Source organism: Amphiura filiformis, chromosome 19 (genome assembly GCF_039555335.1).
Source record: "Amphiura filiformis chromosome 19, Afil_fr2py, whole genome shotgun sequence".
Taxonomy (NCBI): domain Eukaryota; kingdom Metazoa; phylum Echinodermata; class Ophiuroidea; order Amphilepidida; family Amphiuridae; genus Amphiura; species Amphiura filiformis.
In genome coordinates, this window is record NC_092646.1 from 18,513,820 (window position 1) to 18,540,941 (window position 27,122).

Consider the following 27,122-nt stretch of genomic DNA (forward strand, 5'->3'; position numbering starts at 1 on the left):
TAGGAGGGTCAACACATTTACGGCCCCTTTTATGCATCAGGCCCCCCTGACAAGTGTTTGTGAACGGTCACTCAATGGCTTCCGATCAGATCAGAACTCGGATCATATACAAACTCGATATCATGCTCGTCACCTTCAAGGCTCAACATGACTTAGCACCGGACAACATCTCAATCTCGAGCCATATACAATCCCCACGTAACCTTTGCGCTTCTTTGCTTAAAGTTCCACGGATGTCCTCAACTCGTTTCTACGGTGACAGACCATAATGCTACAGCCATGACAGCGGCACCAATACTTTGGTTTCAACTTCTTGTGGACATTCGCCAACCTCCTTCTGTGGACACTGTTAAGAATCTTCTTAAAATACATCTCTTTATTTGGTCAATTTTGTTGGTTTTGTTGCTTATGCATAGACCTACTATATTTTTCAGTGTCCTAATGACACTTTTAAGATTGTGTCTTGCTCCAGAAGGTGATTCATATACATATTTTTATGCCTGTTGTTTTTGGAATATTCCCAGAAAACACAAAATGTTTTCGACATTATTCGCAAAAGGTTAAAAGGTTTTCAGAAAACGTTTAAATGTCGGCTTATATAAAGGGTATAATTATAAAGGGTATAAAACGTTTTCATAACATTAAAAAACATTTTTGATAACCTACTGCAACTATTTTAACATTATGTTATGTATTGAGTTGACAAATATTTGACAAGGAATGTTTGCAAGAAATAGTTTACAATAACATTTTGAAAACATTTACAAAACATTGTTGTAGTGTGTTTTTATACAAAAAGTATAAAAACGTTTTCGTGACTTTTATAATAACCCGACATTTTATGTTATTAAAACGTTTTTACCTAAACCAAAACCCAAAATAAACCTTGTTTAAAATGTTTTTGTGTTTGCTGGGATATTATGTTGTTAGTTGTTGGTTTGGGGAGAGTGGAATCGGATCACGGCTGGTCTGTCCTGTCAGGTCTTTTTTGTTCTTCTCCATGTTGACAGCCTTCTGCGTTTTGATTCCTCTCTCTTGCAAACCTATGTTTTTTAGGCTGGTAGTTTATCTGTAAGGTAGTAAATCTTTAAATTGTATGTTTCTTTTCAAAGCGCTTTGGAATCTTTGACAAATGCACTCTATAAATGTTTTTATTTAGAATATTTTTTTATTTAGAATATTTTTAAATTATACAATAAAGAATTAGGGTTTTCCTTGAGAAAGCACAACTGGATCATTTATTTACAGCGCCATATATCTAGGTAGCCTAATTCGAGGCGCTATACAAACCAGAAACAAAAATGACATAAGAAAATAAAAACATGAACAATATATTAGAAATAAAAGATATTACTGATTTGACATCTATAAAATAAACACGTGGCCTAAATAATGGAAGTGTTTACGATGGTCAGATATGTAAGTCTAAAACTGTTTGTTTAAAAACAGTTTTGAAAATGGTGTCTTCCACTCATTGAATGACTTGTATCGAAGGTTTTGCATTCTGGTTATTCTTATATTGCTATAATTGATACAATGTATACAGGCCCTTATAGCTGAAGGTCTTTATCATGTCTCTCTAGCGATACCAAAATAAGTACAAATATTTTCCACATGATTTTTTCAATAAAGTAAAAACTGAAATTGTCTGTTTACGGAAGGTAATATCTCTTTTTTCATCTTTTCCTATGTTTTCTTTTCAAAATATTACAAGTCAGCATGTAATCAGTGTACTTTGTTTATATATATAAATGCGCTTTTATAAATGCGCACGTGAACACTCCCGCGCGGCCATTACAGCGTATAGACAGTAAGTCTTGAAGTGACCTACATAGCGAGTGGCCTTTCTATACATTTGAATGCAAAGGCAAAACAACATGTTACTGCTGTGCAGCAAAATTGTCTATTTTGTAAACGTTTCCGTCGTTGCAAATATTTTTCCGTCGTCAAATACTTTCAAAATTTTGTTTTTGATAACATATTACAAATTCGGAATTGCAAAGTGTGTAATAGTTTTGAAATTCAATTAATACTTAAATTTGATAATATTTATCTACGGAGTTCCTATCCCTTTCTGTATAGTGGTCAATGACATTAGGATTTAGTCGAACTTGCTGGTCTTGGTATGTTGTGCCCATGGGTCACGTGCGTATTTATAAAAGCGCATTTATAGATATAACCAAAGTACACCGATAATCGTTCGATATAAGTCTTACAATGAGTGAAATTAATCAAAAATTACCACACAAAAAACGAACGGTTCCACTAATGTAGCATAAAACACCACAAACACATAACACTATACAGGGTGTATCAACATAAAGTATACATTTTGGAAAATGTCACTAGATTAAAAAGTATGAGGTATTTGGTCAAAATACTTTTAGTTATTAGCTATATCAACATCTTGTCCTCACACACTGTAAAATCACTGGCGTGTGACCATTAATAAGGACTCTATTTTTGTGAGCCATGTAAAAATGCAGTTGCGCGAAGTCAAAATAACATGATGCAAATCATAGTTTCACCACTTTCTTTGCAGAATTGTTTGTGACTGATTTGAAGCACCAAGCGGAATGGCCCCTAAGATCTCCTGATATTTCACCTCTGGATTACTTATTGTGGTGCTACATGTATAAAGCAAAGATTTCACAAGTCCTCCTGTAGAACTTGATGATCTCCTAGTAGGGTGATCTAGAGCAATTCCGTGATCGTGGAGAGCAAAGGTTCGTTTCTCAGTGGATTGGTCTTCTATGCAGGTTATTTCTGGTTAATCAAAAAATTTAGAGGGGGGGGGGGGGGGGGCCACTCACGAAAGTGTGGGCGAAATTCGTGAGAGCCCGAAATCCAAAATGGCCGCCGTCGGCCATTTAAATTTCTTTCCAATGGTTTGGCCTACATGCTGTTCAGTACCGTATATGTTTTCTGAAGTTTTTTTATTTTTTATATGAATGACCAAGATAGCCGCCGATTTTCAGCTCAGAAAGGTCAAATTTGTACATTTGTCGTATAGCCTTCATAATAGGCTCTAATTCAAGTTCTCATCATGCCGAGTTGAGCGATGGACTCTAAAAACTACTAGTAATAATGATTTGACCGGGGTGCCCGGACGGGGTGTGAATGCCATGTTGAGGAGAGCTGATATCTGCATACAGAGGTGTGGTGGTCATGCCCTGGTGGCCATATGGAAGACTAAGACTGTTAATCACTATAAAGAAATTGCTTAAACATGTGATTTTCATGACATTGCTTTGGTTTCAATTGACTTCGCACAACTGCATTTTTACTCGGCTCACAAAAATAGCCACTTAGTCTTTATATTAATGGCCTTACACCAGCGATTTTACAGATGTGGGTTGATAAGATGTTGATTCAGCTATCAACTAAAGTAATAGTATTTTGACCACATAGTTTTAAATCTAGTGGCATTTTTCGAACTGTATACTTTATTTTGATACATCCTGTATGCTACAACGTGCTGGAAAATTTTAGGGGTTTATATGCATACATTGCACTACTGTTTATTCAATTAGATTATACAGGTGTTTCATTAAGATATTTGAAAAGAAATATGTATTTTTAGTCAAAGTCATCAAAGACAAGATCTGTCTTTAAAAAAGACAAAGCAGTTTATATTAGGAGCATGGGAGTCAAAAGTAATCGAGGCAATTAATAAACTGGGATGCCAGTTTTCAGGTAATTAATTGATTTCCTAATTTCTGTTTCTCCAAATTTCCACACTTATTTTCAGCCCATTTCAAGTTCAGGCTTTATAGCCCAAATTTGCGCGCCTTTTCAGGCTTTTCCTGAAAAGTCACTTCAGGCCACTGGTATCCCTGGTTACAAAGAGCTAGAATAGTACATGGGCTTGTATATTTGGGATAGTGTTTACACACAGCAAGTAATGACACTTGGATTGATACCATTTTTTCTATATTTCCCCTGTGACTCCCATGAAGGGTCGAAGGTCAAAATTGGGTACAAACAAAGTTCACGGAACATGTGTATAGTACTTTGAGCTACTTTGGTCTAACTTTCAATATTCATATATACTAACCTACTCTGCACTGATTTGACAATAAATAAGTGATTTGAGGTATAAATGATACTTGCATCTTGACTCTGGAAAATAATTTTCAAAAAACCCTCATTTTGCATTTAGGTTTTTAAGCCACCTACAGGAAACAAATTTGGCTATTATACGAAGAAAATTACATGAAAATGTCTACTGTATCAGCCCATCATGCATCAGATGCTATTTCCCGTTGGACGCCCCGCCCCATTCCTTTTTAAAAGAGGTTTTATATTTGGAAGCAAATCGTCTAATGTGTTTCAGGAACACTGCATGTCAAATTATTTTGTTGAATAGTTTTCTATACAGATGCTAGATGCCTTATCACTAAAGTGAACAAATTACAATACATTGTGGTCTTGCTAGATTTTGTCAGGGGTACTGTATATGTCTCATATCCTAGCTTTATGAACACCAATTTTATTATTTTGAAACAGAAAATATACATTGGATATGTTTATACAATCAATACAATGAATAAACATTCAATTAACATAGAGAATGGGCTTAATTTTGTGCAGTGTAGTTATTTTCTGAAGTAAATCGCCTATTGCAGCTTGCTGAATAGGTTTCTATACAGATATGCCTAATCACTAAGTAAATAGATTATAGCTAATTATACTGACCAATCAGTTATGTGTATTATCAGCATGTGATGGCTGTAAGCCAATTGCAAACATGTTTAATAAAAAAGGCTAAAAAATTCCTACACTGAGCAGTCTCACTCAGGATTAAATGTGCTAAATAGTCATTGATATGGGTAGCAGGATTAGATAAAGGCAGACAAACGAGGGTATGAGATATTAGGACTTATTTGCTAGCCTCTTAACCAAAGGGTTGGCGGGTTACAAAAGCATTTATGTAAGGGATAAACTGTGCATATGAGATGTGGGTGCAAGTGGTATTATTAACGTTAACTGGCGTGAACAAAAATTGCAGCATTTTGTAATCACAAATTATTCCTCTCAGAAGAAGAAATAAAAGATAACCAATCATCACATTGTTGTACCAAGTCTTATGGTTTTAAAGTCAAGTAGGCAAAATGTCAAAAATATGATAAACATAATGTTGCAAATGCCAAAACCATCGCATTTCATGAAAACTGATGTCAAAATATTCTTCTTAACATAAATAAATTTCACTCAAAGTTTATTGTATAATGAAGGTGCAATTGTTGACACTTCATGGTCAATTAAGCCAAAGACAATTCGAATATGGACAGGCTAACTTTTGACCCATGTTTTCAGTATGATCCGAGGTTGCAAGTATCTCACACAAACCATACCTTTATTCCTCTTGCATGAGAGGATTAATTTGAGACCAGTTTGAATGAAATCGGAGCATTAATGGAATTACCTTCAAACTTCTGAATCAATGAAGATGATGAATCTTAAATTAATGTACCGCGTTGTCATTCAGTGTGATGAGTAAAACAATTAAAATGTGATACTTAGATAATAGTGGGGATTTTTTTTCTTCAAAAAACTCCCCACCCTGGGAAGTCAAATGGCGCGTCCCTAATCCCCTTGGCGTTGAAGTTTTCACAGAACGCGAATTCACAACTGATTTTTGTACGCATATCAATTTGTAATCGCTCTTTTTGCACAAGATTTGCAATTTAAAGAGAATTAGCCATTGCTCATTCTAGTGACGTTAGAGTATGGACAATATAAGTGTGCTTTTTTTAATTTAATGATATAAAATTTGACAAATATTGTAAGGAACACTTGAGGTTTTGACTTTTAAAACGTACATTTTGGTCAAAAATTGTTTAGGTCGTTTTCAAAAAAATTACCCCATTCGCCTTGCTATAACATTGAATTGCGTTATCTGTTGACCTAGTGACTAAAAGTGTTTTAGGGGGAAGTGTCAGCTTTCGTTTGAGATTTAAAAAAATCTGATTGGATGAAGGGAACACTTGAGGTTTCGACAAAACCAATTACAGAGTCCCATTTTCCAGCTAGACGCTCCACAGCTCATACGATGCTATTATGCACTCAACCGTGTAGTGTAATCAAAGACTGCGTGTAGACAATTCACTGCTTGCTGTTCTCTGCTTGGAGCTCTTGGACGAAAATGTGTGCTCAGGTGTATCGAGGTGGAAACTGTGCGTAGATGGTTTATAAGAGAATCGTTTTTGTAGAGAAACCTTTCCATATGTCATGATCACACACAAAAGTATATACCAAGCTTGACGTTTGAAAAAAATATTTTAACCTAATTCAATCACTAATTTTCAACAACATGTGGTGTGTCTTTTACCGAAACCAAATTAGATGTCCAATAATTGGTCTTTTAACAAGATAATACATAACAGGTTCACTTCGACTTCTAGAGGCTTTCATGGCAGAGTGGTTATCCTCTACAGGCGCGTATTTGGGGGGGGGCTTTGGGGGCGTGAGCCCCCGGGGTATAAGCAGGGGCGGCCAAAATGAAGGGGCAGCGGAAGAAGAAGGGGTGGCAAAAACAGGGGCGGCACAAAAGAAGGGTGCGGCAAAAAGAATTAGTAAATAAAAAAGGGCGGAAAATTTGATAAAGCATAAAAATTTGTAAAAAATGTGTTGCTTTTAGTGCTTTTAGGGCGCTAGCGCCTGAAATCCCTTTTTTTTTTTTTTTTTGCTCTTCACTTTTTCAAACAACCGAAAAAAAATTGGTACGCTACTGCTCTATAATCCTCTAGACGTTGAACAGTGGACTTCGGATATATAAATGCGTTTTATAAATACGCATGTGACATCCGTGTTCAACGATGTAATGTACCCGGATGTACACAAACTCCACACGCAAAACTATACAGTAGACGAAAATGACAGATTGCAAGGAAAATTGTTTTTGTAAAAATAGTGGCATTTATTGCAAAGGGCAACATAAATTAAAATTGACCCGAAACATGAAATCTTTATTTGGGTTTTCCATTACGAAAAAAAAATAACGACGGAAAAGCTAGATATAGCTGATTTAAAAACTTCAATTTCATTATTTCCGTGCTATATGGGCGTGGCAATTGGCCATATTGATGACGAAATGATAATCTTACGGGCATTAAGGTCAGAATGATGATGTTATTTGATAATTTTTGCAAGTGATGATAGGGAACTTAGGGGGGCTGTCATTTTCTTCGGAAGGAATGGGTCATGAATTTATTTATTTGGGATGAGAGTCAAGAAAAACCCCCCCCCCCCCCCCCCCCCGTAGTGCCGCCACTGAACATAACCCTGACCCTAATTTTAACTCTAACTTTAACGTAAATTGACGGAATAATGACCCTCCCGAACTAATATAGGCTAGATGTCCCCACCCGACCCCTCAACCCGAACTTACTCATTCGCTTGCTCACATTCAATTAAGTAATCAAAATGGTCAAAAACCAAATTCAAAATGTATTTTTAAGCACCTTTTGTGTCACCGTGTGCTAAATCGGTAATCTGTCCACCCTTTGACGTACAACTTATGAGTATAAACACGTAGATGACTGTACATGATCTAATCATCTCGGCTGGAAGATGTTGAGGAAGATGTATACTATACATCACGCTCATACGTTATATGATCATTTGACGTACAATTCGTGTATGTGATGCATGGTTTATTCGGCCATGGCAAGTTAGATCAGTTTGGTTCAAACGGCTTATAAAGTGTTACTTTACACGGAAGGGGGGAATTAGCAAAAAAACAATTAGTTTAAAGGGGGAGGTTGGGTTTTGCCTAGCCGAAAGGGGGAACAAATAACATTTATAATAAATAAGTAAGAACATAAGTAAAAGTAATAAGTAAAAGTAATAAATAAATAAATAAATAAATAAATAAATAAATAAATAAATAAATAAATAAATAAATAAATAAATAATGCCTAACCGAAAGAGGGAACAATAATATTTATAAAATAATAAGTAAGAACATAAGTAAAATTAATAAATAAATAAACAAACAAACAAACAAACAAACAAACAAACAAACAAACAAACAAACAAACAAACAAACAAACAAATAAATAAATAAATAAATAAATAAATAAATAAATCTGGTCACGTGCGCATCTATAACCGAAGTCCACTGTTGAAGTTTGTCCCGGGAAGTTTGTGCATTTAAACCGCATTTTGCAAACTCTCTACTCATAGGCCTACATTCCTTTTTTATCATCGGTATGCTACAGTGTCTACACAAAAATATTTGAAATTCCTCCTACGCGGCTATTTCTGAAAGGTAATCAGGCTTGTCTAGCCTGTGCATTAAAGTAGCGTTAACTTATTTTATTCTTACAACACTTAGAATCACTTAAGGCTGGTTTCTCGAAGCATGGCTAGTGGCCATTTTAGTGTCCAAAAAGGCAAAATTATCGTCAAAGATCTTCCGAATTCTGCACCCTTGCGAAGGGTGCAGAATTGGAATCGGGAATAAAAATATCCGATCTTTGCGATCAAAAACATAAAATTACAACTTTGGACGTACTATTGGCAACAGACATTATTGCCAAACAATATAGAATAGAACATTCGATGTCAACTTGTCAAAATATAGAACGATATGTGCTCGCCAAACTTGTGGCGAGTAGGCAAAATAATTCCCATTCAAACGCATGAGAAATTGAAAGTGCATAACACATGCTAGTCATTATGGCGTATACAGCTGTAGTATAATAATGCCAGCGCGCAGTACTTCCATGCTTTATACCGAACATAAATGCCCTTGACACGTCTTTGACAGCCAGTATTATAATTATCTGGTCAAGTGTTGTCAATGTCAAATAATTCTACCGCACAATTGGGCAGGTTTGGATAAGACTGTACACTATTATTATTCACTTGTTGTCACTTTCCTAGTATATAATATAGAAGCTTACAGTCAGCGAAGGTCGGGACAGTAACGACACCCAGCTAACGCAGTTTAGACAAAGTAAGTTCATTCGTTTCAAAACACCAGGTGTAACTGCACCCGGTTTGTCTTACTCTTAGTAGTTGTCGTTTCAACAAATCACGAAAAAACCTCCTATGTGTCTTTTGCCTTTGAACATGTTTAAAACAAAATTGCGAATTGATTACATTGGAGGTTTTGCTTTAAACATGTTCAGGTTCCAAGACACATATATTTATCCTACCCATGGACGCTATAGTATTGTTAATAAAGTGATCATGGTACGGGCACATGTCGTACACCGTATCATGGCGTGGTTTTTTTCACCCAGGCTTCAGCCTGGTGATATTACATTCAGTTTAGACCTTGTCCTTTGAACCCAAATTGGCTACTTTGAAACGAAGTAGCCAAATGCATTTGCTTCAGTCCTCATTAAAATTATTTTACAGGATAATGCAGAGTATCTAATGGATCTGCAGGCTACTAAAAAACTAACCTCACTCCACATGACAAAATTCATAAAACTATATTTAGTAGTGCTTGACTTTACCCAGGGAATGGATGGAATATTAACCTCATTCAAGTCCTCATGACAATTATTCGTACAGCTGTTCTGTAGCCTATGAAGTTATTTTTTGACATATAGCGATGATGTTGCAATATGAAAGTTGACCGGTGAATGGCCATGGCCACTAATTCATGAACTTGGCTAGCTGGCTGGCTGGTCTGAGGTCACACTTCTTAAACATCTATGATTTTAATTGCATTGTTGTTCTCATCACAGACTGAATTAGAAGGAACCATTAAACTACTACTATTAAAGTCTGCTATTATAATCGGACACTAAATTAATTGTAAAAAATCCTCCTGCTCCCATCATGCAAGTTATTCCACTTAGACTGTTTGATATAGGCCTACCTTTATCAAAATAATTAAGCATTGATTAAGCATTTGCCAGTGAAACATTCTCACTCACAAAAATCACAGATACTCAACATGAGAATCTGTGCAATGTTTGACAGAGAAGGTCACTAAATCTGGCCGTCTCAAGTTCATAATTAGTTTTGATTGATCTTCATGTACCAAATCATTTACTTTAAATTGATATCCTAGCTGTGACCTCTGAGCCAAATGTTCTATAGCATAGTAACACCACATGCATTCATATACATTTATATACAAACATATTGGCATAATGGGGATTGATGTTCTCTGACTGCAGTCAGAGGGCTACATGTAGTACCAGTGATGGCTAGTAGTAGCATACAGGTAGTTCATATACTTTAATATTCAGCAATCATAGCTCAGCTGTTGTGGAGTACTAGTTCTTTGGTTGAATCACCACCTTCTTGACTGATCAGAAGACCTGTGTTTTATATAGGCTTACTGCATACACTGCCTACCTCTTTGCAGCCTCTTTGTGGAGCCAAGGTGGGGCAGTCCGGGGGGGGGTTGTTGTGCAGTCATGTGACCTCCGTACGGCCTGGGTACTCCCTTTTAAAGGGATTTTTATTTTATCCACTACGTTTTGATTTGAATTTTGTGTTCTACATCAGATCACTCAGACCGCTAGTCACTCGTTTGCTATCGTGATACAAGGCTTCTTTCAGTATTAAACACCAGAAGAAAGCCATAATGCTGTTTTTTTTTTTTAATCCTGTTGTTAAACTTAGGCATGAAATTTAGTCTTCTAGTGTAAGATATTCGATTTTGACAGACCTGAACTTCGCTCGTGAGCTTTATTTTAGGGTCAACCTTTTAACTTTCAAAATAATATAATTCACTAATGAAAAGTTTTTCCAAACTTTCTAAAGCACATCATACAGTGCTATATATCATAGTTTTGTCCGAGTTTCCGTTTTCATTGCACAATTGCTCACTTCCGACTGCCATTTTTTTTTTCAAAATCAACGCGTGAATAGGCCTATACCCATGACATGTATATGCATGGAATGATGATTCTGCATGCCACAATAGATATAATCAATTATTGTTGCTATACTAGTTGTATTCGAAATAAAGTACTGAGTTGGACATTTTGGGAGTCGCAAGAAATTGGTGAAATCAAAACGGATATTCTGGCAAAACTATAATATATAGTCCCGTACAATATGCCTGATAGAGTTGGAAAAATCTTTCTTCAGCGAATTACAATTATTGTTTTTTATTTGACCGAGAAAATTAATTTCAAAACAAAACGTGTGTCTCAGAAATGGGTTGAATTCAACATGTATCGAAATCCTTCCAGTACGACTATGTAAAACAATAGAGGGTGGTCAGCAGCGTTTTGAGCGTTTTTGTTAATAAATGCGTGTTATTCGAGGGCAATGGCCGTGAATGTATAGTTCATGAGGGCACTATTGATGAGGATAGTGAGGCCAAATATAAATTTCGTTGTGTTTGTAAAAATTTAGGGCACACTGAAATAAAGAATTACAAGTCATTTTCTTCTCCTATATGTAATCACATGGTCCCAGAAATTAGTTACGAAATAAAGAAACGGTTGTTAAAAATATGCTGTGCGTAAAATTTAACTAAATTTAAATTTTGGATATTCGAGGGCAATGGCCGTGAATGTATAGTTCATGAGGGCACTATTGATGAGGATAGTGAGGCCAAATATAAATTTCGTTGTGTTTGTAAAAATTTAGGGCACACTGAAATAAAGAATTACAAGTCATGTTCTTCTCCTATATGTAATCACATGGTCCCAGAAATTAGTTACGAAATAAAGAAACGGTTGTTAAAAATATGCTGTGCGTAAAATTTAACTAAATTTAAATTTTGGATAATCATTTATACGTACTTACAATTGAAACACTTGCATGATTAACTCATAGTCTCATATCGCAAAAACCTCGATAGTTAGCATGTGCGTACTATTGAGCACTTTTGAAAACATGAAATGCTACCAAAGTCCGGCGCTCTACCAACTGAGCTAATGGGGTTGAGACACACATTTGAAGGTTTACTTGTTCGTATAACTGTGTATCGATTATTTGCACAAAACCCTCGTACAATCCTGTTCAAAATTTATTCAACAGAATTGTCAAATTATCTGCCAAATAAACATAATTTTTCACCAGGTTCACCGTCACAAATAATATTAAAATGAGACAAGAACAAAAAGTAATCTTACCCGGGAATCGAATCCAGGACCTCAGGTCTTGACCTGTGCCTTATAACCACTTGGCCACGGGAGCTTCGTGATCAGACTGGTTGAAATTCGAACCTATAAGCGGTCACTTAAGGGCTGGGGTATGAACGTTTGGACAGTATTTATTGTGGGACATTAGAGCACATCAGACCTATCGAATTGCATTCTGAATACGAAGAATGTCATTCTGATATCAAATAATTATGATTTTTTGAGATTCCCAATTTAATACACATTTTATGGCAAATAATTAAAAATTGATATTTTTGATATTTAACAGTACTTGAAGTAAACTTTATAAATCTGATAATTTATACTTAAAGTGTATGTAGGTGGGATGAAAAGCCGACGATCAATTGAAAAATTTGACCTTTCGTATTGAAGATATGGATTTTTTTCCCCAAAACACCAAAAAAAATTAGGTCTCCATATCTTCAATATGAAAGGTCAAAATTTTCAATTGACCGTCGGCTTTTCCTCCTGCTACATACACTTTAAGAATATATCATTAGATTTATATAATTTACTTCGAGGACTGTTATATATCAACAATTTGAAAAATATCATTTTTATAATTTGTCATAAAATTTGTATTATATTGTGATTTTAAAAATGAAAATTATTTGATATCAGAAAGACATGCTTCGTATTCAGAATGCAATTCGATAGGTCTGAGGTGCTCTCATGTCCCACAAAAATACTGTCGAAACGCAATAAACGCTCATTTTGGATCCCTTAAACTTATCTCCTTCCCGCAAATAGCTAGCAGCTAGGGCCGTAAATGCGAGAAATAAATAATATTGCTATCCTCCCTGTAGACAATGGTAGACAGTGGACTTCGGTTGTATATATAAATGCGCATATATAAATGCGCACGTGACATCTACAAGTCGCCATACCGTATTAAACGATATAAGGTACCCGGATGTACATAAACTCCCCGTGCAAAAGTATAGGGGAAAATGACAGGTCGCAAGGAAAATTGCTTTTGCAAAATAGTGGCATTGATTGCAAAGGGTAACATAACTTGACCCGAAAGATAAACTCTTTATTAACATTTTCCATCACGGAAAAAAAAATTAACTACGGAAAAGCTAGATATAGCTGATTTACGAACTTATATTTCATAATTTCCGTGCTAAATGGGCGTGCCAATTGGCCATATCTATGACGTAGTGCTGGTTTCATACTATCATGCTGCTTGCCGCCGAGCGACGTGACACACGCGCATTGTAGACAAACAGACACAATCAAGACTTGTGAATGGCTGATAAGTCATGCCTCTTGTCGCAACGGCATGAAAGTATGAAAGGCACCTAGGTTTCATTATCATTGAGGTATAGGACTTTTAATTTTTTCGGAGGAGAGCAGGTAGGGCAACTACTTGATTATATTTCTACATGTTCATACTAAATACCCTGAAAATTTTTGAAAATTCGCACGAGTCCGTTTTTTTTAAATCACATTTTTGTTCCTAAAATGGGGTTATAGCGCCCTCAACGGCACTCTCTCCATAGGGCTACATGTAAAGACCAGTTATAGACAAATGGCCCTAAAATAAAACGGACTCGTGCGAATTTCCTCAAATTTTGCATATGATGTAGAATTAACATCTGGAATGTAATGCAAGTGATGTCGTTGCTGCTCTTCTAAATTCATTTTTTAAATGTCCGCCCCAGACCAAGGTGAGGGGATAAGGTCAGAACTGTGCAGGCGGCGGATGACATGATCGAGCCGGCAACTTGTGAAACCGCCCGGCCGTATGGCTAATTTTGTGGGGTTCATTATCGAACCCCAACGGTTTTAACTTGTATTTATATTATTTATCAACATAGGCCTATTTGTTTGTGATATTTCAAGCGTTTTAAAATTTCAAAATAATCCCATTCAATTACACGGTTGACGATGAAAATTTACTGAATTTAGAGAATGCAATGCGGCCACCACCTGGAACTGTGGTCGCAATTTCAGTGATTGACAGTGAGGTAACACGAACATGGCACTGGCCATCTGGTCACGTGCGCATTTATATATGCGCATTTATATATACAACCGAAGTCCACTGGTAGAGGAAATATAACATGGAATAACAGTGGCATTTCTGCCAAATGTACAGCAAACTAACTATAGAATTAACAGTCAACATTTAATCATGTATAGGCTAATCATTCTTATTATTTCTTTGTCGGGCTTCTCTTTTTTATTACGCTTTATGGACGCTATGAAAGACGCAAAGACTGGTTGAAAACTCGTTTCTAACACTCTAACTATTTATTTGTATTTCTAAAGTATCATGAGTATGGAGGAAACCAAATCAAAGAAGGTAGCCATCATTGGCGCCGGAACCAGTGGTCTTGTAGCGATGAAATGTTGCTTAGATGAAGGACTCGTACCAGTATGCTACGAGAGAACTAGTGATATAGGCGGACTTTGGTGTTTCCGAGAGTATTCAGATAAACCAGAGAACCGTTTTAGTACTACGACCGTGTGCAGATCAACAGTGACCAATATAAGCAAGGAGTTCATGGCATTCAGTGATTTTCCAATGCCCAAGGAATTCCCGAATTATTTGCATAATTCGCATGTGTACAATTATCTAGACATGTACGCCGAGAAATTCAACTTGAAGCCTCATATAGTATTCAACACCAATGTCAAGCTTATTTCGAAAACTGATGATTATGATTCAACAGGGCGGTGGAGATTAGACCTGGAAAACAAAGACGGCTGCGTGGGACAAGAAATTTATGATGCAGTGTTGGTGTGCAATGGTCATGATGTAACACCACTTTATCCACAGCTATCAGGTATAAACCAGATCATTATAAGCAAGTTGTATTTTTTTTAGAATTAACGACAAAAAAGGTAATATACACAACCCTGATTATAATGTGTAATCTGATTAATGAAAATTGGGATATTGCAGCTGAAAACCTTCAGTAGGATGAACGACTCTTCCAGAGCCAAAGATTCGCCTAATGGCGCACATGAGCTCCCTTGACATAACTGGAATTTTAGGTACAAACTAAAAGTGCCTCCCGTAAAAAAATCTACCAGCACGTAAGGACGCGGACCCTTAATTCTTGTTGGACTTTTCAGAGGAGGAAGTTACCTATTTGTACGTAAACCTTTTCTTACGGAAATGTAGCTCATGTGTGCCATTAGACGAATTTTTACTGAAAAAAAGCTCCCCTTTGATAATCCGTAGACAAAGGACAGCCTACATTATGTAACCTTTTATCTTGTTTATAGTTTAGTCCAGAAACGAAGAAAACTATCATACTTCTCTTGCGGTGAATGAATCGAAACACATAACCGTTATAATACCAGTTACATTTGTATTTTTATTTCTTTGAATTTCAGCTAATTGAAATTTGTTTCCTTTGCTCTATTGGTTATAGGTCTAGAAGATTTCCAAGGTAATGTAATAGACACAAAGGATTACAAGAGACCAATAGGGTACGACGACAAACGTGTCCTGGTGGTTGGTATTGGAAATTCAGCTTGTGACGTAGCAGTAGAACTAGCTAGGATTGCTGAAAAGGTAATTAACATTTTACTGTTACGAAAAAAGCTATATTACTCATGTTTGAAACGTCGGCTGTTCTGTTTCTGTCTGTTTGTTTGGTTTAGTTTTTGTATATTTATGTACGCAGGCCCGGATTTACCATGGGGCTATAGATGGATCCAAGCTTTTAAAGGCCCCAAATTTGGGAGGATAATTTAGTAAAATTAAACAAAATTTAAAAAGGCGGATTTTTTTATCACTGGTTTGAAATGAGAAATAGATTGCAGGGCAGATGGGATTCTCACTAGCTGGACTTGCACAAACTATTTTAACATAACATAACTGGTTTGGTCGTACTCTTTACGATACCATGCTCTTTTTCTTGAGGGATTGGAGATCTAATTTGTCCATATTCAACTTCATACAGGTTTACTTGAGCACACGAGGAGGATCTTGGATCTTGTCGCGTCTACAGGAGGGTGGTTTACCTTTAGACGTTATAGCAATACGCAGGGTTGGCGGTCTTATACCGGAACCACTAAGAGAATGGAAGTTGCAGAGAGGAATCAACAATCGCCTGGATCATACCATACATCCATTAAAACCAAAACATGGAATCTTTGCTTCAGGTATTACAGTAAATGATGAGCTACCTTACCATATCGTCAACGGGAATATCGTACTCAAACCAGATGTTAAGCGACTAACCAAAACAAGTGTGGAATTTCAAGATGGTACTTACGAAGACATCGATTGTGTCATTTTAGGAACCGGATATGACATCACTTTTCCTATCGATCCGTCAATTGTTAGCGTGGACAACTGTAAGGTTCATCTGTACAGGTTTATGTTTCCTCCAGATTTGAAGCACCCGACACTGGCCATTATTGGGCTGACAAAACAAGCAGGTCCGGTGAATCCAGTCAGCGAGCTTCAAAGCAGATGGTGCGCGAGATTGATAAAAGGAATCTGCAAACTGCCTTCCGAAGATCAGATGGTGCAACATATTGCGAAACACAAAGAGATCCAAAAGAAAACATGTAGAGAATCACCAAGATTAACTACTAAAATTGATTTCATTCCTTACATGGACGAGATTGCGAGTGAAATCGGCGCGAAGCCAGATTTATGGAAGATGATGTTTGAAGATCCGATGCTGTCATTGCGATGTTTCTTTGGACCTTGCTATCCTTACCAGTACCGATTAGTTGGTCCTGGCAAATGGGATGGTGCCAAAGAGGCTATAGAGACAGCGTGGGATCGGATTACAGGAGCTTACCAGACGAGGCAAGTGCCTGAGGATGAAACTTCTAATCTGGCGACCATTCTTTTTATTGTAGGACTTTGTGGACTATTAATCAGCATAATATATTTACTGTTATGAACACATTCGATTAGGTCTTTTACATGCTCGGACAATAACATACTTGCTTTGTAAACTTTTATACTCAAAGATAGAATTAAACCTAATTTGCGTATGACACTAAACTCCCCACGACCATTGATTGGAATGGTGATGCGTAAAAGGAAGGTTGATCCAGCTGATCGGATTGGAGAAAAAGAATCGCAGAAAATTACTAAAAATTATGGTACTTTTGCAAGGCAAAAAGCAACTTTTCTACTGAGGCATTGTTGACATGGTGCCTTTAGGAAAGAAAGATTCCTATTACTAAGTCCTTAAGAGGGTTTTTATATTTGAAGGTGCAAAATCAACCATAATGCACGCTGTATAACTGCCGCGCTCAAAAACCTCAATCATCACAACATTCGTAAACAAACCGTGCCACACCACTCCACGCCATACATAAATTCTCTCAGTCACATTTCCCCAATATGAAATTTTAAAAAAGGAAAATTTTAATTTTACTTTTTTTAAAGTTTGAGCGGCGGGGTTCGAACTCACGGCGCACCGCTTTGGATACTCTATGAGCCTAGCGCCTTAGACCGCTCGGTCACTTGTCTTGTTGGTATCCATCTAAAACTTATTTGAACATATAATCGCAACTTCAACATAGGCCTACCACGTGACAAGGAAAGGCAGAAAATGTACCATATTTTGGAATTTTATTTGCCTAAAAACATTAATGTGTATTATAATAGAGCTACCATTTTTTATATTGTTGAATTCTTAAGCGCATACAGACAATTAATACGAGGGTACAATGATACACATAAATCGATTTTGATTTCGGCCACGTGCTCTGCAGTACATCGCGTCGGTTGCGAGGTATGGCCAGTCAGTCTACCATTTTTCTTGTATGCACGTTCGATGTTTTTATCAATTATTTAAAGAATCCACATTAAACCCCAATTTTTTTTCAGGAAATAAAAGATTAGATTACCATAAAAAGGAAACAGTAATCTTTGATGGGGTCTAATATAATTTTTACAAAGAATTTTCAACGTTTTTTCTATCCTTATTCTTGCTCAATTAAATAAATATTTTGGACTATATAAAATTGAAATAAATTTCTCTGCCTCTTAAACGACATCAAATGTGCCACAATTTGGTATCACGAATCGTTATATATGATGTGCAGTAAATATTCATATATTCTTTCATACATGCTTAAATTTTGACATAAAAAATATTTCATTGAAAACCCTCTCACTCGGCTATTTAAATAAGGTAACCACGCTTCCCTAGAATGTGCAATAAATTAGCATTAAAAGTTTTCTTATTTTAGCAGCATTCTAGAAACTCTTGCCGTTTGACGAATAGCGGAGTAGTTGCGTGCAGTGCCAATGTTTTTCAATCAACAACAATACTTTAAGGGATCCAAAAAAGAAACATTAAGTTGACGAAATTCGAAGTATATACCTGGATAAGAATGTTTCAGAGAGATAAATCCTCAGCCGTAAAGCCGAATTTACACTACATCGCTGAGCGATATCAATTGGTTTTTAGTAAACGAGATAGATCGCATTTTGTGCATTGGGAAAAGCGTGCTACCTTATTGGTCAAATAGCAATCGCTCGATGGAATATAAATTCAGCTTAAGACACGAACACTTTCTCCACTACATACAGATATCTCAATAAGTTAATAAATAGTGGGATTCATAACGCTGGACTTATCATTCACAAATCAGGTATCAAATGCATTATGATTAATATAAAACAACGCATCCGATTGATTGTTAAATAATAGTCATTATGAATTTAGACTGACAATTTGGAATACGGTATGGTATTTGTTTTCATTAGTTAGACTAAAAAATAATCGTAATTCACTTTATAAGCATAGTCATAATATTAATCAGTAGTATATATATTTGTTCTAATTCGTAGTTTTTTGTACAGTGACAAGAATTGTTTTTAAGAACTGCTGTGAGTTTTTAATTATTTGCTGTGAGGCTTTTATATTAATTAAAACCAAAACTATTTATAATTGATAATTAATATTTTCAAATTTAATTTAATTTGAAAAGTCCTATTCCTAGATTTTTTCTGCTGTAAAAATTAAAAAATAGAATACAATTCATACTTGAACTGTAGTTTTAAGGTGGGTTGGCGGGAATAATAACTTAGTGGTGCTTGCACTCAAATATTAAGACAAAATTAACAAAGATGCCAAAACAAGAGGAAATAGTATGTATGGGTTTAATGAGATCCCAATGCTTGATATATGTGGTGTCATTTCTGCAACTCAAGAACCGCAAGACCTATGGATATATAAATGCTTTCATCGGCTTCATTAACTCATTTCCTATATAAAGGCTTATAAAGCCATTTCCTATATAAAGGCTCATTTAAAAGTACACTCCAGGTGTTTTCAGTAAATGGCTAAATCTGAAAAAAAAAATGGCTCGATCCTGAGATTTCCTGAGCGGGATTTGTTGCTGAATTGGGCTATTACCTATTCAGGTTATTTTCCCTGTCTGTATACAGTGACAGCACCGCGGGTACGGCACACTCCTGCATTTCACAATGATCAGTACAGTGGGGACTGTGCCCGGGGTACTGTGGGTACATCTAACACAGGCTAAGATTTAGCTCGTAAATTTAATATTTATGTTATTTTTTGATAATTAGTTAAAAATATGTTTTCCACAAATGAGAATGCATTACTTGAAATTAGTCTTTGTACAAGTCTTAATTTGAATTGGTTGTCACAACATACGAAAAACGCAAAAAGGTATGTTTTTGGCATTTATATCCAAAAATTGACCAAATATTAAAATTTGACTTTCATTGCCAGTTTTTGAAGGATTAGGATATGCATAGAATTCCTGAAAATGATATAGGATGTGTGTATTGATGAGAAACCCTTACTGGACTTGATTGATTTGACACAGAAGCTACTTTCCTATATAGCCTATATATAGCTGTGATATGTACAGTGTAGGAAAATAAAACAGTATGCAATATGAAAATATTGCATTGCTTAGCACTGCCGAGGGAGATGGAGTAAAGGAAGTACTCGCAAGTCATGGGATTACCATGAGTGAGGCTACACGACTCGCCCAGGAAAGAAAGTTACATTTCCCCACGACGCTATGAACGGCAAAAGTGGTGGATAACAGTAAGTAAAAGTAAAGTAAGCAATATGAAATAGTTGGTGAATAGTATCAACCTTTGGGAGTAAATGAATTTTCAAAAGTAATGAAATGAAATGCTCGTTAAAGCCAGCGACCAAAAAATGATACTGATGTTGATATCGAAGGGCTGTGCAAATCGATAGAGTAAACAAGAGATGTCTTTAAAATGACTTAGCATGCTAAGAAACAGAAACAATGCTTTGGACAATTAGTCACGATCAACCAAGCCGACGATCAATTCAATATTTTGACCTTTTATATTGAAGATACACATTTCCCCCAAAAGATCTAAATCCATATCTTCAATGCGAAAGGTCAAAATTTTCAATTGATCGTCGGCTTTTCATCCTAGCTACATACACTTTAAGTACATATCATTAAATTGAGAAAGTTTACTTCAAGGACTGTTAAATATCAAAAAATCAATTTTGAATCATTTGCCATAAAATGTGTATTATATCGCGAATTTCAAAAAATCAAAATTATTTGATATCAGAAGGACATTCTTTGTATTCAGAATGCAATTGGATGGAGTTCATGGAGGCTAGGAGATGTAGCAGAGACATTAACCCTCTGTTTAGTATGTAACAAGGCATCTCATTGGTTCTGCTGTATGTCATCAGAATGGCCGCGTTCTCAGTTTATTTACTCTTATCTGTATTGATGTTATTGGATCTTGGGATGTGACCCAAAGTAATGACAGTTGTAGAATACTGTCAATACCCAAAGAAAACAAATATTTTTTCGATGTTTACAATGTAAACTTTGCAACTTTGCCTTCCAGAGATTTCGCTAATTTTTTAAAACTTTCTATGATTTATAATTATTGTGCCTTTGCTTAGAATACTTTGGTTGAATACACGTACTAGATCAACACCTGCACTTATTGACTATCATCACAAATGTTACTTTTGGTGGTATTAATTTATCCAAAGATTAGTAAAAGTAACATAATAGGTTAAATACCGAATTTCCAGTTTTAACAGTGAAAATACGTTGAATATTAATGAAAACCAGTGAAAATATGATAGGCCTACACATTACATGTATATTATTATCTGATGTACTAGTATACACAGCAGGGAAGTATGAAGACTGACCCAGCCAGCTGCCTTGAGTCAAGAAAGACTAGATTGTTTTTTATCAGTAGGCCATCAGCGGAACTTTATCCTTTTTGAGGACTCTTCTTGTTTAATCTAGCGATAAAGGTCAGATAATCGCCAGGTTGGGTCAAATGATACATGGTGTATGGACTTTACCAAAATTGTAAAGGCCGGATGCCCTGTTGCCGCAACCCTTTTTGCTAATAATAATAATAATAATAATAATAATAATAATAATAATAATAATAATAATAATAAACATGCTTTACATTTCCTATTCTTTCTTTGCTTACTATGCTTTAAATGTTACATTATTGTTTTTAAGAAAAAGAAAATTATCCAAACGGTTACATTTCAGCACATCACATCAAAGCCCCCATTGGGCGCCCATTCCTTTTTAAAGGAATTTTTATTTACCTTGATCTATATCGTCAAATGATTGACATGTTGACATATTTCTTTTTGTACAAATCCAATAAAAATGAAGATGTTAAACTCACATTTTAGTGACGTTTCACCACTACACTAGTGGTTTCATCAGACTGGCAACTCATCACATCTGACTGCTTCCTTTTATAGGCAACAGGAACCACTATAGAGGGCGTGATGAGTTGGTCAAAGATGTTGTTGAGTGAGTAGGCCCCCTCGTCCTTGTTTAGAGTGTCTTTTCCTTTTCGGCGAATCCAGATGGCTTCTTTCAGCCATCTGGTGGTCTTGTCAGCTTCTCTATCGATGACTTTTGAGTCCTCCCAATTGATGGTATGGTTTGTTGAGGCAACGTGATCGGTGATAGCTGACTTGTGAATGTCTGTAATTGATGGCTTGCGGCTGGCTCGTGTGTAGGGCTTAGTTTCAAATTTCTCCACCTCTTTTTGGTGTTCTTTGAGGCGAACACCGAAAGGACGGCCGGTTTCTCCGATGTAAGTGCCAGCACAGTCCCCGCAGGGATTTCATAGATCGCCTCTGCTTTTTGTTGGGGAGGAGTTTGTCCTTCGGGTGAACAAGCATACTGCGGATGGTACGGTGGGGTTTCATAGCAGTAGAAAAACCATGTTTTTTGAAAACTCTAGAAACTCGCTCAGATAGTCCCTCTATATAGGGAACTACCACCATGCCTTTCGACTTTTCACTGTTCATCGTTATTCTTTGAGTTAGACTTTGTTTTTGGAGTGGCTCTATTTTGTTTGACTTTTTTAATTGACCAATCTGGGTAACCGCAGCCAGATAACGCTTCGCGGATATTGGACTCCTCTATCTGTCTGTCCACTTCCTCAGTGACTAACGCCTCACTCCTGTCAAGTAGGGTTCTGACGACACCTAATTTTTGATGGAGGGGTGGTGGGAGGAGAACTGAAGGTACTGATCAGTGTGCGTTTTCTTCCTGTATATACTGAGTTTCACTGACCCGTCAGGTTTTCTTGTGATCAGAGTGTCAAGGAAGGGAATAGAACCATCTTGCTCTTGCTCATAAGTAAATTTGACGCTGCCGGTAGGAAGCAGTCAGATGTGATGAGTTGCCAGTCTGATGAAACCACTAGTGTAGTGGTGAAACGTCACTAAAATGTGAGTTTAACATCTTCATTTTTATTGGATTTGTACAAAAAGAAATATGTCAACAGTGAAATCTAACAATCCAAATGAACTTGTTCAAAGAAATGATTGACCTGTCTTCTTGGAACTGTTTAAGTAAATTTGATTAAGACCACTAGTCCATTTTATGATAGGTAGTGAAGATACTTTTAGTTCCACAATATGGTTTTAAAACTAGTGCATACCGGTACATTTCGGGATATATTTACTGTGTCGGCTGCTGGTGATCAACGAAGGTCTATTCTATACCCCGGGTTCTGTACCAAAACCAATATATTACAGCAATCCCAATCGAGAACGCAGAATTAAAGTAAGTATGCAGTATTTTCTTTTTAATAATCATGGTAAAATGTTTTTGTTATCCATGCCGTTAACTATACATGTACATGATATAGTATTGTAATGGTAGTTCCGTCCCCCGTTTGATACTTTACTTCCAGTCGGTCCGGCGGGCACACGCTAAGGTCCTGATGGGACCAGGCTCAAGCAAAATTATCAAGCCAAGCTGAAAAGCTAAACTTGTGCTGAGCAGTCGAGTCAAATTATAATTGACATATTATGCTTAGGCATATGCAGCTAAGGGGGTATATGCAGCCTACCGGGTAAAAAGAGGAGGGCATCAAGCATTTTTAGGCAAAGCAAATGAGAACAGTGGCAAATAGGCCGACCAATAAAATAAAACGCTATATGGAAATGTTTGAGTTTTGTCTCTTAAGGGCTCGTGACGTTTTCACGTATTTTTGTGACACCTGAGAGCACTTCAGACATATCGAATTGCATTTTGTAAACGGTCCTTCTGATATCAAATAAATTTGATTTTTATTCGCGATATAATATGCATTTTATGGCAAAGGATTAAAAATTAACATTTTGCAATTTAACTGTCCTTGAAGTAATTTGCATAAATCTAATAATATGTACTTACAGTGTATCAGGCCTGTACGCAGGATCTTTTTTTGGGGGGGGTGCTGATTTTGAAAAAGTGGAATTTTTTCCAAGGGGGGATATTGTGAAAAGTGGACTTTCTTCCCAAAATTGTGACCTTTTTGACCAAAAGGTGTAAAAAGCCTGATGTTTTTGGCTCGCTACGCTCGCAAATTGTTTGTATACTTTTGCGTACGGACCTGAAGTGTATGTAGCTAGAATGAAAAGCCCTCCATCATATGAAAATTTCGCATTTTCCCCAAAACGCCAAAAAAAAATACACACCAGCATACACTTTAAGTACATATCATTAGATTGATAAAGTCTACTTTTAGGACTGATAAATATCAAAAATGTCAACTTTTGATAATTATTGACTAAATTATTTGATATCATCAGGACATTCAGAATGCAATTCGATATTTCTGATGTGCTCTCAGGTCCCACAAAAAATACTGTGCAAACGTTGTTTTCCTTTTCCTTTAAAACGAAAGCTTTGCTCAGTCAGTGGCGAAAACCTGCCTGTGGGTATGTGCGTTTATTATATTAATGTTCACAGGTCAATGATTAACATCGTCATACAGAATGGAAGGGCAATACCATTTTCATGCACGAGTAAATCAATGCACAAACAATAACACTTCCTAAGCAAAATTCACCATGTCTTCAACCAAATCGAAATAACTCTTGTATAGTGAACTAGTATTAGATAGATTGTGATTATGTGATATGATCAAGCCAAATCAGTAGGAACTCAGAAATATTAAATTTTCAGTTTCTTATAGGATAGTAAAAAGTATTTATAAAGCTGGATTTTGCAGAAAACCCCGTTGAAATTGAACAACCAATTCCAAAGATATGAGCAATTAAAGAGTTTCCAAAACAATAGGAAACAAAAGGAGATAGTTCCTTTGTTTGGCTATATCTCAAATTCAATATTTCCGAGTTCCAACTGATTTTGCTTGATCGCATCACATATGTCCTGCGTAGATCGCGTGCTTTTACGGCGTTCAAAACCTGCGTAGGGCCTAAATATTGCTGTCTCTGTTCCAAGCTGGATTATGCTCCTGCGTCACGAAGGAGCACAAGGCGACTAGAACATAGACCAACATCTGATCTGGTCACAAGAGGGCGAAACACTTTAAATTTAGTGTCCTGCGGGTCGTATGTCTACTTCAATACAGCATGGTTTTGAAGCCATGTTGCTTATAATTGTTTTTCGTAATTCAGTGCTTCGTAAATAATATGGTTGTCAAAAAAACAAATATTTTAGTCGATTTAGGCTCACTACATGCATATCATGCATTTTCAAAATGATACTTTTTCGTGGTGAAGATTCTGGAAGATTAGTCGTAAAAATGGAGAAATTGCGATGTTCCATACGCGGCACGTGGATCGCGCGTTTAAACGTGCGTTTATGCGTACGTTTATACATGATTTGCCTGTATATAGTCGACCAACGATTTGGGATACAGCTTTCGGCCCTCTTGTGGCCAAATGTTTGCCACCAAAATCTGGCAAATTGTGGGGGCGTAAACACGTTATTTCCACCTCATCTGATTTTAGAACAGGTCTAACATGCCTCTTAAAGGGGATTTCAGTGCTTTCCGAATATTATTATTACAAAAAACCTAATATTTCTGAAGATTAAGGACCACTACATGCATATACCATGACTTTACTTTCAAAATATAGGGTCCACAACTTATAAGTTCCTCCTAATACTTTTTTAAATAAAAAAAACGTAAAAAGATATGCATAGCCCTATTTGTTTTACCCCTGTATACCATTTTTTAAAATTTATAGCGTCACACATCATTGCGCTCAGTCACAATGGTTAATTATGTAAAAAAGACACCGTTTTTGCACCTGAGCCCATTAGCAGGCAGGTTTTCTTTAACAAACACATGAATAGGCGTGGCCTTCTGTATTGTTTGAGAGTTGACTCCTATGGACTCTGATGCAAAGGTCTCTTTTTTACATAATGAACCATTGTGACTGAGCGCAATGACGTGTGACGCTATAATTTGGTCCATAAGTGTAAAACAAATAAGGCTACATATCATTCTTTTTACACGTTTGCATTTCGTCAAATATTTTTTGATTTATTTAAAAAAAAAAATATTTAGGGGGAACCTATAAGTTGTGGACCCTATGAATACTTTTTTGTGGTGAAAATTAGTCGCGTTCATATGAACCGTCGTAACGCCAGGAAAAATGCCAGACTTTCCTTTGTATGATCAAGTTATCCTTGACTGTCATTCACATATTTTGAAATGGACAAATTGTGGGCATTTTCAACGATATCTCCACATTCATTTCGAATGGAAATAGTAGATAAGTAAGTGGCGATTATCGCATTACGTTAAGCTAGGATACGACTGCTTAACAGGATTGGAATAACTATTATGCACATACACATGTTATACCAAATTTATCTACTACGTCATGGCTCACACGTATGTCATTCCGTCTGACATAACTTGTCGCATCACAAATAATTTTAGAAGAGTCTCTGTGAGAATCAAATCTGAGACAGAGACTCGATTCTCGCGACGACTCTTCTAAAATTTTGTTTGCGAGAATTTTGTTCTCCTAAATTCATCCCTATTCCAAACGCACTAAGTTAGGTTCATTCTCTTGATTCGACAAGATGAATATGATGAGTTTTTGAGTATCAATTTTTATTCACGCAAGTCGAAATTACACCACCGATTAAAAATTTCAAAGGCTTACATGTGGACAAACATTAATTTGACCCTTTACCTTAAAACTGGCGCCACATTTGTAATTTACATTCTTTCTCAGTCAATTTTTCAACAACTTCTTTTAGACAGATGTTTTTAAGGGTATGCAACAAAAACTTGAAACAGATTTTTCAACAGTGAGAAATCAACCTTTGTGTTATTTTTGGACCACACATGTACTTTCTTTTACAACACTTTTTTGTCAAATTATTCTCCCAATAGCTCTAATTTTTCGTCGTCGCTATTTGTTATTGCCCCATCTTTAAAAGATTTTAAAAATGTACCATTTAACTCTTTGCTTTTATTTGGCATGTTGGAATAGTTATAATATATCAATGTCATTATACCGTACAATATACATATTGGACAAATAACCCGACACATGTAACGAAATCCCACAGAATTGTAAAGTGGTATTGCTATCAACGGAGATATAAAATTCGGTATATGATATCCGATTGCGGCCATACACATGACACGGCTTCTTGGCACATCTTGCAGGTTTTCAGCCGTTGAAGACATTATATTCATCGCACTGTATCTCCCACATGTCGCAAAAAATATATTCACAGCGAAAAAGATCGAAACAGCGTAGGTTGTAGGGGCGTACGAAATCAAAACGGTCGATA

General features: G+C 36.3%; 1 protein-coding gene across 1 annotated transcript; it reads left to right on the plus strand.

Annotated features, from left to right (window-relative positions):
- Positions 1-8,730: 8,730 nt before the first annotated feature.
- Positions 8,731-17,160, plus strand: LOC140140279 (dimethylaniline monooxygenase [N-oxide-forming] 2-like). The gene is made up of 4 exons (XM_072162067.1): positions 8,731-8,965; positions 14,370-14,887; positions 15,482-15,624; positions 16,016-17,160. Exons 2-4 carry the CDS (start codon positions 14,374-14,376, stop codon positions 16,970-16,972), a joined length of 1,614 nt encoding a protein of 537 aa, XP_072018168.1. The 5' UTR covers positions 8,731-8,965; positions 14,370-14,373; the 3' UTR covers positions 16,973-17,160.
- Positions 17,161-27,122: the final 9,962 nt, after the last annotated feature.